General features: G+C 39.9%; 1 protein-coding gene across 1 annotated transcript; it reads left to right on the forward strand.

Annotated features, from left to right (window-relative positions):
* The first annotated feature begins 2,651 nt into the window (after nt 1-2,651).
* On the forward strand, nt 2,652-4,900 carry LOC129057716 (putative uncharacterized protein C1orf140). Its single transcript, XM_054548214.1, is given in 3 exon segments — nt 2,652-2,746; nt 2,748-2,874; nt 4,751-4,900. Coding segments are annotated over 3 exon segments (372 nt in total).
* Nucleotides 4,901-13,452: the final 8,552 nt, after the last annotated feature.

Consider the following 13,452-nt stretch of genomic DNA (forward strand, 5'->3'; position numbering starts at 1 on the left):
TTTTTTTTCTGCTGCCTACTTGGTTTAAAATTTTCAAGCAGTGTTATGGAAGGAAAAAACTCTAAACACAAAATGAGAGATTTCATTTTGATAATGGTTACATACCAAATACACGAAAACTTGGATGCTTAAATATCGTCCATTAGTTCAGTTTAGACTTTTGCTAATGTTTTCCCTAGATTTTCTCCACCAGAAAATTGTTCTTGGTGATGGACAATATTTTCATGAAGTCTGAAAGCATATACTTATCCCACAGTAAGAAAGAGGGCTAAATTTGATGTTTGACAAAAAGACCATCCCTATGCAAAAGATCAAATGGTTTCCACATTATCAGGCACCTGACCAAGAGTTGTCAGAAAATAACTTTGTTGAGAATTCCGGGTGGAATCATGTTCATGTCACTGAAATTGAGACCAAAAAAGACTCTGAATTTGGTTATTGTTATTATTATATATCTTTGTTTCTCAGCCTCAGACAAAAAAAGAAAAGACATTATCATATGGGCTGGAACACCTTCTAAATCTAATACTTTTATGTAACCATAAAATATCAGTATTATTAACAATGAGAAACATTATTATGAATGCTTAAAATTCTCCAAATATCATGCTTTCATTTTTACATATATTATCTCTTTGAATCTTCACACTAACTCAATAAAGTAAATATAATTAGCAGCATCTTACAGATGAGAAAAATTAGGCTGTTAAGAGACTTTGTTGTGGCCACAAGGCTAGCAAATAACAAGAGGTAAAATTTAACGCACAAATTTTGAACCTCAAAGCCTATGTTCTTAAATACTATATAGCTCCACCAATAAATGTGTTTGCTAATGACTTACAGTCAATTGTACGTAACATACAAACAACAAAGAATAGAAGTGAGAGGAGGGCTGAGTTGTAGTTGTGACAAGGGCCCCATGATCCATTTAGTTCCATGAGTCCATGATGGCAGCCAGCTGTGAGCTGGACAGGAAGGAGTTTCACTTCCAGTATCTGAGTATAAAAGCCTGGGAAGTACACAAGCCAGAGGAGCAAAAGGCACCAACAGTTTGGAAACATGCACCTTATTTAGAGTCAGCCTTTTCTTCTGGTGGGACTTCCCCTGGCTTGGAGTTACTTCCACTGAGTACTCAAGATGGGATCACACTCTGATGACACTTGTCCCAGATTCCAGAATTGCCATGATCTGCTCCCATGTATTGACCCCAGCAAGCTTGATACTCAAGGCATAAAAGCTTTGACTTCACTAACTAAGCCAGTATTTCTCCTAAGAGGCTGGATGGATGCTTTGATATTGAATGAAAATATCTGCATTTCATAATTGTACACAGGCAAAAGAGTGATGGATGAAGATGGAATCTAAACACAAATATTTAAATATCTCAAGCTTGTATTTGTAACAATGATGCTATCAGCATATGATTTGTGTGTTTATGCTTTGGAGGAAGGCAGGCAAGAAAACAGTGCCTTTTTCTTCAGAGGGCAGGCTTTGGATAGTATCATCATTGTACTGCATCCTGAGGCTACTAGCATTCATTGGAGAAATATTGAGGCACAGGCACAGAGAGAGGCTGAGGAATAAAATGGTTACAACCAGTTTGTGCTAACCCCCAGCCCCCCAGCTTGTTGATGGAAAAATCAGCCAAATGACTCTCTGTTGACCTAGTCTTTGAGAGGAAGGTATTAGGTGGCAGTTATTCCTAAAAAGAGGTCACTATTAAAGACGACAAAAAGCAGCTGGTAGAGTCATTAACCACTGTGGTTTCAAAGCTTTGGTATTAATATAAAACCTAGTGCTTGTTTTAAACGTAACCCAGAATTCTAGAAAAGACTAAGAGACTAAACAGTCTCTGCAGATGTAAGAAAGTCTTATTTGAGAAGATATGTAATCACAAATAAGGATAGTTTTTACTTTTTAAAACTGTCAGCTGAGAAGCTCACAAAAAACCTCAGAGCAGCTGATGGCAGGTATGTCTGATTATTTCCCTGCAACAGAGAGAGAAACCGAGGCCTGGAACTCTACAAAAACTGTCTCCGAAACTCTTGGTAACAGAAGATGTTTCTGGAAATGGGTACTGCATGACACATAGGGCCTGGGGCATCTTAAAGAGAGAATCTTGATTTTTTTGAAAATGAAGGTAAATTAAAAATAAAACATTCTTTTTGTAGAACATGAAGTAACTTTTGAATTCAGTTTATATGTTAAATGGCCCCAGTTTATATGTTAAACAGCCCCCAGGGGCAGTGCCATTGAAGGGGCTGGCTCAGGGTGGCCGGTCATTCTGACATTGTTCCCAGTTCTCCAGTATTGACCGTATCAGGAGAAAGGTTTTCACTTTCTCTTGGATCCTGACATCAGGGGGGAAAAATGCAGTGTCATAGAAAAAAAAAAAAAAAGTCAAGATCAGCAGACAAGAGGAAAAGTAACTGGTGAGTTTTGGATTTAGAAAAGTTTTGGATTCATCTGTTTATGAGGAGGAAAAGAGGCCAAGAAAAGGCAGCAATTTGTCCATGTGCTTAATTAGTGAGTGGCAGGGGCAGTAACCTGGTCTGCTGAGCACCCTGGACTCCCTGATCCCAGCTCAAAATAGTTTCCAGTTTTCATCTGCCAGTTGCTTCGGAGGCTTTTCTAAGGAAGACATTCATAAAATGACCCAGAATTCATCCTCCTTAGGTGATAGGATCATTACTCCTTATACACCCCCTAGGTCTCAGCCTATGAACAAACACTTGTTTGTTTCTGTCTACCCTGTTCCAAACCACCGAACTGGATTTTGCGAACAAGAAGAGCTGTTTCCTGTGCCTGCCCCTGAGAGCTGATGGCTTCCCAGAGATCCCTCGCAGTCCTGCGCAGACAGACAGAATGCAGAAGGCAAGTCTCCTGGGGCCACTTGTGGACTCACGGTTTATAACTTGTTGGTTTTTTTATTGTTGTTGTTTTTTAAAGTCCTAACCCTTAGGCCACTGGCTAACTGATTTATCTTCCCTGGGCAGTACTTGCCAGAGAAGGGTCACTATAGCCAGAAAGGGGAGGGGCTGTGTCTAAACTGGAATGTTGGAGGTTTTTAACATTTTATCTCTGTCACTCCCTACTGTAATCTCCATCTAACCGCAAAAATGTGGTAGCTTTGATCCGCTGATGCTATCTTTCTCTATGTCCCCATACCCTTTCAGGAAGGAGCCTTCAATTCTCCAGACTGAGCTGCAGTACAACCTCAATACTCACCATAGTGAATTTCTCAGTCTTTTTCTCTTTGCTCCATGGAAGCACCCTGAATCTGAGATCTGGTTCAAAGGCTTTCTCCATTCAATCACTACTGGCTGATTAGGCAATGGCAATTTGAGCAATCTCTCTCTCTCTCTCTCACATACACACACACACACACACACACACACACACCAGTTTTCCACCACCAAAGGTCTCTTTTGTACAGAACAGTGACTCATCATTGTGACAGTTTCTGCATCACTAAATGGAAACAATTCTAAGACATCCTCATCTTCCCAGGGCATGAGCTGCTTCAAAAAAAGAGAAGCACAAAAGAAAATATTTGTATCTGGGCAGTTTTTGCCATTCAGTCACCTGCTTTCCTGCTTGGGTTCAGGAGCTGGCTTGATTCCTGCTGTCACCATGCTGGTTACGTGACTCCACTGTCTCCAAGAGACTCCCTTGATGGGAAACATGATTTTGCAGCAACCATCCCTTGCTCTTTCTCCTCTTTTCTGGATGAGAATGAAGCATTGCTACCCTATGGCTTAAAGCAGGAGTCCCCGTCCCCCCATGCCACAGACCTGTACCAGTCAGTGGCCTGTTAGGAATCGGGCCATACAGAGGAGGTGAGTGGAAGGCGAGGAAACATTACCGCTTGAGCTTCGCCTCCTGTCAGATCAGCCACGGCATTAGATTCTCGTAAGAACGCGAACCCTATTGTGAACTGCGCATGCCAGGGATCTAGGTCACGTGCTTCTTACGAGACTGTAATGCCTGAGGACCTGAGGTGGAACAGTTTCATCTCGAAACCATCCCCCACCCAACCTCATCCATAGAAAAAATTGTCTTCAATAAAACCGATCCCTGGTACCAAAAAGGTTGGGGACCACTGGCTGAAAGAATTTAGACTAGGGGCTGCCAGTCCGTGTTAACATGTGTTTAGTTTCCCCTCGGATGACTGCCCAATAAACTACCCGAGTGCCCTAGAAATCATAGTTACAGAGGCTCAGGGGTGATGACAATGTTCCAAGTCTCCATCTGTCCCCTTTAGTTCATTCAAGAGGTCTTTTCCCTAATGAGAAGAAAATCCTTTTTTAAAAAAGAAATAATTGCTACAAACCTGTAGCACACCAGCCTTAGGAAATATTAGAGAAAACCTCCCCCATTGCTGGAGAGCTGGTTCTCAAATCTTAGCTGTTTATCCAAATACTTGACATCAACTTCCTCTTGGAATGTACTCTATCTCAAAGAGGAAGAAGAAATACACCAGTTTGTTGCTTATAAGTTGGCAGGAAAAGGCCTGCACATGATAAGCTTGGACTTCTATTTTAAGGCTTTATTTTTCCAAATAAATCCATATATACAAGGGTTTTGAAACCGAAATAGTCACTGAAAAGTTACACTTCATTGCCTGTTTGGCTGAAGCCAAGGCTAAAGTTCTCTGGAATGGGTTTTGGTAAGGTGGATTTCAGGTCGCAGTAAAAAAACCAAACCACAGCAAAAACCTTTTCTCCCTATGTCTTGTCTTCCTCTGAAGCTGGCAGAGGATCCTCCACACACAAGATCAGAGGATGTCCCAGATCATCTTTTCTTTGTGGATACTGCAGGTCTACGTGAAATAGTGTGTTTTTGCGGGGTGCTGTCTCTTAGGACAAGTGAAGGGCTGATGAGAAAGGAAACTGTGTGAGGTATCACAAAGCCATCCATGGGGCAGCCTGCGAAAATATGTTCACACGGAGGGAAAATATCAGTGTTCATATATCCCTTTTAGTGCTGCCTTCCCTTTTCCACTCCCACACCACCCCCAAAACATTTTAAAACGTTAGTTTTGGAAGACTGACTTTGTCTTATTCTAAAATGTGTGCACAGTAACAGAAGTGAGAAAGTCATTCCCAGTCTTCATCTAGTCACCTGAGTCATGACTTTAATGCAGCTTCTTTTTGTTCCTCAATCTTTGATTACATAATCATTTGCAAAAATACACTCCTGAAATGAAATCACAGTTAGCTGTGCATTTTGGAGTAGTATTAGAATTAAGACTTGCCATCAAAGAGGTTGCCATCTAGAATGTTTATTCTCTTTATTGTGCCTCAGGGGCTTTACACGCATTTGCAACTTTATTTTTATTTTATCCTACAGGAAAAAAGGCTCAGTGTGAATGGCTATTAGCCTAAGGTTACTCAGCTAGTGATATAGGAGTTAAGAAATTATTTAGGCAGATAGTGAGGGTACGGGAGTCCTCGGAAAGGTTTTCCTTTTAATGAAAAGCAGCCCCCAAATCATTTTCTTTTCTGACAAAGAGCAGCCTGTAAAATTGAGCTGCAGACATAGACAAGCAAGCTAGAAGCTTGCACAGGTGAATGCCAGCAGTTGTGCCAACAGGAAAAGGCTACCTGGAACTAGGCATGTTCAAAATGGCAGCTCTATCTTCTCTTCTCTTTGCCAGCCAGGTGTATAGTAAGGAGCAGACAACATGGCACTGGCCAAGTGGAAAGGCTGTTTGCATAATAAGATTACGATGGGGTGGCCTGCCTTCCCTGTGTGCTACATAAACATCACACCTGATCCAACCAATCTGCGGGCCCTACATAAATCAGACACCGCCTCCTCCAGCCTGCCTATAAAATCTGGTGCACTCCACGTGGGCCAGAAGTCCTATTTGGATGCCCCTCTCTTTCGCAAGAGAGAGAGCTGTTCTCCTTTCTCTTTCTTTTGCCTATTACATTCCACTCCTAAAGTCACTTCTCATGTATGTCCACGTCCTTAATCTTCTTGGTGCAAGACAGTGAACCCCGGGTATTTACCTCAGACAACACCACCACTTCACTAGGAGTTAAAAGAACTTGAAATGCAAATTCATGGTCATCTGGTTCCAAAGCCCATATTAACAAAATTTTTTTAATGGCGATAAAATACACATAACATAAAGTTGACCGTGTTAACTATTTTTAAATGTACAGTCCAGTAGTGTTAAGTACATTCACATTGTTGGGAAACCATTCTTCAGAACTTTTTAAGTTTCCCAAACTGAAACTCTGCATCTATTAAGAACAACTCTTTCTTCCAATCCCCAGCTGTTGGCAACTATCATTCTACTTTCTGTCTTTATGCATTTAATAATTCTAGGTACCTCACATAAATGAAATCAAATGGTATTTGTAACTGGCTTATTTCACTTAGCATAATATCCTCAAGATTCAGTCATATTGTTATATGTGTCATAAATTGCATTTGTAATGTCACAAACTACACCTTGATACATTGTGTACTGATTAGCATGGATTTATAATTATTTTTATGCTTTGCCTTCTACATTCTATAAAATAATAAAAAGTTGAGTTACAAACCAAAATTATAATAATGAAAGTTTTTACATTTGCCCATATTTTTACCTTTGCTAGAAAATTTTATATGGCCTAGCATCCATTCATTTTAACTTAAAGGATTCTCTTTCACATTCCTTACAGAACAGGTCTAGTAGTAATGAATTTCCTCAGCATTTTTTTAAATCTGGGAAGTTTTAATTCTTTGCTTTTGAAGGACAGTATTGCTGGATATAGAATTCTTAGTCACAACTTTTTTTTTCTTCCAGCATTTTAAATATATTATCTCACTACTTTTTTATTTGCAAGGTTTTTGCTGAGAAATCTGCTGATAGTGTTATTGAGGACACATTGCATGCTATTTTTCTATTTCTGTTTTCAAGATTTCCTTTGTCTTTGAATTCTCACAGTTGACTATATTTTAGTATGGATCTCTTTGGATTATCATACTTGGAGTTTGTTGAGCTTCTTGTATTTGTAGATTCATGTCTTTTCTCAAATTTGGGCAGTTTGGGGTCATTATTTCTCCAAACACAGTAGTTTACCGTCACCCACAGTTTCACTTTCCACAGTTTCCATTGCCAATGGTCAACAGCAGTTTGAAAATATTAAATGAAAATTCCAGAAATAAGCAATTTATAAGTTTAAATCACATGCCATTCTGAGCAGTATGATGAAATCTTGTGCTGTCCTGCTCTGTTCTACCTAGGACATGAATCATCCCTCTGTCCAGGATATCTACACTGTATATACTACCTGCCTATTAGTCATTTAGTAGCCATCTCAGTTATCAGATTGGCTGTCATGGTATCACAGTGCTTTTGTTCAAGCAACTCTTAGTTTACTTAATAATGTCCCCAAAGTGTAATATAGGTGATGCTGGCAATTTGGGTATGCCAAAAAAAAAATGTTCATGGAGTGCTTCCTTTAAGTAAAAAGGTGAAAATTCTTGATGCAAGGAAAGAAAAAAATTATGCTGAGGTTTCTAAGATCTACAGTAAAAGTAAATCTATCCATGAAATTGTGATGGAAGAAAAAGAAATTTGTAAGTAGTATATATAGGGTTTGATACTATATTTGGGATGTTGGAACATACCCTATTGATAAAAGAAGACTACTATAAGTTCTCTGTTCTTTGTTTCTCTCTTCTCCTAAAACTTCATAATGAGTATATTGGTTCACTTGGTAGTATCCCATAGTCTTTCAGTCTCTGTTTACTTTTCTTCATTCATTTTTCTATTGGCACCTTAGACTCAATAATTTTAAATGATCTGTCTTTAACATCAAGGATTTTTTTTCTGCCTATTCAAGTCTGCCATTAAAACATTAGGCTGGATGCGGTGGCTCACGCCTGTAATCCCAGCTTTTTGGGAGGCTGAGGTGGGTGGATAACTTGAGGTCAGGAGTTCAAGACCAGCCTGACTAACATGGTGAAACCCCATCTCCACTAAAAATACAAAAATTAGCCAGGTGTGGTGGCATGTACCTGCAGTCCCAGCTACTCAGGAGGCTGAGGCAGGAGAATCACTTGAACCCAGCAGGTGGAGGTTGCAGTGAGCCGATATCGCACCACTGCACTCCAGCCTGGGCAACCAAGGGAGACTCTGTCTAAAAAAAAAATACACTGTAGTAAATGTTTGAATTCAGTTATCGTATTTTTCAGCTCCAGAATTAATTTCTGTTGGGTTCTTTTTTATAACTTTTATCTCCGTTTTGTTTTGTTTTGAGACAGGGTCTCACTCTGTAGCATAGGCTGGAGTGCAGTGGCACAATCTTAGCTTACTGCAGCCTCAACTTCCCTGGGATCAGGTAATCTTCCCACCTCAGCCCTACTAGTAGCTGGGACTAGAGGTGCACACCATCATGCCCAGCTAATTTTTGATTTTTAATAGAGGCAGAGTTTTGCTATATTACCCAGGCTAGTCTCTAACTCTTGGGCTCAAACAGTCCTCCCACCTCAACTTCCTGAAGTACTGGGATTATAGGCATGAGCCACCAGGTCTGACTAATTTCCATTTCCTTGTGAATATGTGCATTTTGTTCATGTATCTTTTTTATGATTTTCTTTACTTATCTGCCTGTGTTCTTCTTTGGCTCATATTTAAGAATATCAGCATATTTAAGACAGTTGTTTTAAAGTCTTTGCCAAGGAAGTCTGAAAACTGTGCTTCTTTAGGGTTAGTTTCTGGAGATTTATTTGGCTCTTTGAATGTGCCATGCTTTCCTATTTCTTTATATGCTTTGTGGTCTTTTTTATTGAAACTTGGGCATGAAAAAAAAAAAAACAGTCACTTCTCTCAGTCTTTGTGGACTTGCTCCATTCAAAAGAAGACTTTTGCTATTTGGTCTTGCATGAAGGCCCAAGGTCGTCTCAGGTCTTTTCTGGGGATGTCTTTCCTGGGCCTATGTGTGTGCTTCCTTTCCCACCCTGCCCTTTTTTTTTTCCCCTATATACCTTAAAATTTCTTAATTTCTCTATAAGTCTCACATTTGCTTCTTCTCAGGGCCTTATGTCCTATTATATTCCTCTGTTTGTATTCTCTTGCCCCAGGTACCCAGTTCCCCCGCAGCTCTCACTACTGCTTTCAGCAGTCCCTAAACTGATATACAAACTATGCCGTTATTCTCATCAGCACTCCAAGTTAAATGCAACTGAACCCAGTCCCTTGAGCAGCTTCCAGAAACATCAGAACATTGTAAACAAGTTCCACTACTTTTCTTCCATTCTGAGAGAGGAACCAGGAATTGGGCAACTTTCTCCCAACTACTCCGCTCTGCACCCAACAGTAGATAGACCCAAGATGAGCAACAATGCCATGAAATTCTCTACCAGGTTGAATGTAGCTTTTACTAGATTAGGCATTTGCTGACTTCCTGCAGATTTTTAACTGGTTTCTAGCATTCTCATAAAGCTATGTTGGTCCATATGTTGCTCTTTACTTGGTGGTTCCATGAGGGAGTAAGGCTCCCTTACTTGTCCACAACCCTGCTGATATCACTCTTAAAGTCTATATTTCTTAACTACACCATATCCTTCCCAACTGAAGATGAGACAGTCACACAAAAAAACAGAACCATTTAAGCAAGTGTACAATTAAGTAAAAAATCATGAGCACAGATTGAAGATGAGGGAAATGATTAAAGCTAGAATAGCAAAAGTAAACTTCATGGAAGAAAGGAGAAATTGGACTGAGTTTTACACACACACACACACACACACACACACATACAGAGAGAGAGAGAGAGAGAACAGGACAAATTTTCATTGTTGAGATTCTTCCATAAAAGAAGAAATCTTGAATCTCCAGGTCCTTCTAAAATCATTATGAAACATTTTCATAAAATCCAAAAATGAGGAAAAGGAAATTAGTCTCATCATAATAAAGGGTGGGAACAATTTGTTTATTATTATTATTATTATTATTATTATTATTTAGACTGACAGTTGGCATCTAGAAGTAAGCTCTATGGTCTTTAGGTCTAGGTCTTTAGTACCTGTAGGGGACATAGACGTTTTGAAAACCCATCGCTCACCAAACAAGAGGCTCTGTGATTAGAGAGGCATGAATGGCTGAACTATTTCTTAAGAAGGATCACATTTTTTAGATGAAGGTCAAACTTACATTTGGAATCTGAGATCCTGCTGTGGTTGAGGTTTAACAGCTAGTTTGAAAGCCTTGTTTTTTACTTCATACTGTTTGTAATTGTTCTATTTTCCAGATGTTTATTCTTAGAGCATTTCCCACAAAAGTAGGAGAACTCCTTTTGAAAACCTGGATGGCTCAGACCCCTTTGGGCCAGATATTTCAGACTAAACTAAATAAAACTGGGAAGAAAAAGGTGCTTGCAATGTGTTTGAAGATCCTGAAGAAATATTCTACACAAAAGCAACAAAGGCGGGACCAGGAAACAAAGTATTAATTTCGTATTCCCCCATTAGCTTACCACCTGTTCTGTCTGATCGTTACTCAGCACAGAGAGGGGAAAAGGCTAATCTGTAGCACATTTTTTATCAACAAACTTGTACAAAACCCTGCCTAATTATCCCATTGAACTTGTGTCCTCCCAATCGAAGGCTGTTTCCCAGCCTGGCTGACAGCCAACTGCAGCAAGCTGGTGTCCATAAGCATGGCTAATGACATCCCACTTTCACTCCAGGAGCACTATAATTGCCCAGAACAGTTTACAGATCCATTATTTTATGACCATATTTCAGAAGGACTGGTTGGAGGCTGACAGAGTAGGATTCCTGGTAATGCAGTATATGGGACTGGCATCACTTTGGACCCCAGATCATTTTCTGGTTTAAAAAAAAAACAAAAAAACTAATTTCCCCCAAAATAGCTGCTTTCCTGACAAAAGTCTTTCAAGAAGCTGTGGTAATAGGAAGGCAATGTGAGGCAACAAGAGGAGCACTGGACAGGATGTCAGAGCCCTTGTTCAACCCCTCACCAGCCCTATACAACCTGGGCAAGCCCCCAAATCATGGAGCTCAGAATCTCATCTACTTCCAGACCTGCAGTTCTGTAGGATGCTGTTCTCCTGATTAGGAACTTACTGAGTTGACACACCACAAACATTTATTGCCAAATCCATATGCACTGGAGACTGATCTCAATTCTCAGGCTATAACTTTAAATAAAACCACGTCCCTACCCCTCATGGATCTTATAATATCATAATAGGCATGCAATAAATAATGTAATGTCAAAAATTATAATATAATTAGTGCTGTGAAAAAAATAAAGGAAGCTGAGGGGAGAGTATGGAAAGACGATAGGGCTGCTATGTTATACAGAGCTATCTATGAGGGACATTTTTCAGAGGCAATATTTGAGCAGAGGTCCTATTAAGGGAGAGCAGAAGTCATGTGTATATATAAAGCTAGGGTCCTCAAACTGAGGGAACTATTAGACATACAAAGTGTAACAAAGGGCTCAGTGTGGTTGGAACACAATGATCAAAGAAAATGGCAGGACATGAGAACATAGAGGAAAAAGAGGTATAACCTACAGGATCTTCTAGGAGATGGGGGTTACTGAAGAATTTCAGTAAAAAGTAAAAAGATGGGGGCTTCCTTGAATGGGGAAATTCCACAATCTTCTCTGGGATGTGAAGTTTCACTCTGGCTGCTCTGCAGGCACATGGGGAGGCAAGAATAGAAGAGAGAGACCAGGAGGTCTGGCTGTGTGAGGATTCCCAGTGAGATGTGATGGGGCTTGTACCACAGTCATCACTTTGGAGATGGCGAAACAACACTCAAAATAAGTGATGCCAAAAGCCAGGGGAAATTGTTCCTATTATTCCATGTAGCCAGGCTTTACACAGTCTCTCCCTGTCTTAGGTTTAAAAGCATTCATGTCATGGTAAAAGGTTTGTCATTTGACTATTTCTTAGCAGATGTATGTCTCATCTTCTCCTCCTGGTTTTTATAGAGCTACTAAGTGAATTACCACACTTTATGACCCCTGTTACCTATTGTAATGGTCACTTACCTTTTTGGTTTTTCCCCAGCTGCTGCTATTCTACTTGGAGGAGGATGGTAGGGTAATATGATGATTATAAGTCCCAAGACTAGAGTGAGGTCAGTCAGATTGACTATTATTACTAAGTCAAAGGCCGGGCATGGTGGCTCATATCTGTAATCCCAGCACTTTGAGAGGCCAAAGTAGGAGGATCGCTTGAGCCCAGGAGTTCAAGACCAGCCTAGGCAACAAAGCAAGACCTCATCTCTATAAGAAATTTGAAAAATTAGCCAGGCGTGGTGGTGCACACCTGTAGTTCCAGCTATTCAAAAGGCTGAGGCAGGAGGATACTTTGAGCCCTGGAGTTCGAGGTTGCAATGAGCTATTATTGCACCACTGTGCTCCAGCCTGGGTGACAGAGGAAGACCCTGCCTTAAAAAAAAAAAAAAAAAAAGTGAAAAAGTAACAGATTTTGGTAATGTTGCAGAGAAAAGAGAATGCTTATATATTGTTGGTGAGAATGTAAACTAGTTCAGCTACAGTGGAAAGTAGTTTGGAGATTTTTCCAAGAACTTAAAACAGAACTACTATTCAACCCAGCAATCCTATTACTGGGTACATACCCAAAGGAACATAAATCATTCTACCAAAATGACACATGCACTTGTATAGTCATTGTAGCACTATTCACAATAGCAAAAACATGGAATCAACCTAAATGCCCATCAATGGTGGATTAGATAAAGAAAATGTGGTACATATACACCATGGAATACTAAGCAGCCATAAAAAAAGAATGAAATCACGTCCTTTCTAGCAACATAGATGTAGCTGGAGGCCATTATCCAAAGCCAATTAATGCTGGAACAGAAAATCAAATACCACAGGTTCTCACTTATAAGTGGGAGCTAAATATTGAGTACATATGGATATAAAGAAAGGAAGAGTAAATACTGGGGACTACTAGATGGGGGAAGGAGGGAGAGAGGCAAAGGTTACAAAAAAACTACCTATTGCATACTATGCTCATTACCTGAGTGACCAGGATGATCATGTGGGTGATTTGGGATCATCCATATCCCAAGTCTCGGCGTCATGCAATTTACCCATGTAACAAACTTGCACATGTACCCCTGAACCTAAAATAAAAGGTGAAATTCAAAAAAAGAAGACTAGAGTAAGAAAGCTTGGGTTCAAGTCCCAATTCTGACACTGGGTCACCTTGGACAAGTTACTCAACCTCTCTGTGCTTCAATTTCCTCATTTGTAAAATAGATATTATAGTACTATCCTCTTCCTAGGTTTTTGTTGTGAGAATTAAATCAAATAATATATGTAAAAGCCTTAGAACAGTCTCTAGAACACAGTAAGTACTCAACAGCTATGATATCCACAAAATGAATGATTCTTCCCCCTCCCAAAGTCAGATTCTGGTCTATCCAATCTTAGAG

Source organism: Pongo abelii, chromosome 1, assembly GCF_028885655.2.
Source record: "Pongo abelii isolate AG06213 chromosome 1, NHGRI_mPonAbe1-v2.0_pri, whole genome shotgun sequence".
Lineage (NCBI taxonomy): Eukaryota > Metazoa > Chordata > Mammalia > Primates > Hominidae > Pongo > Pongo abelii.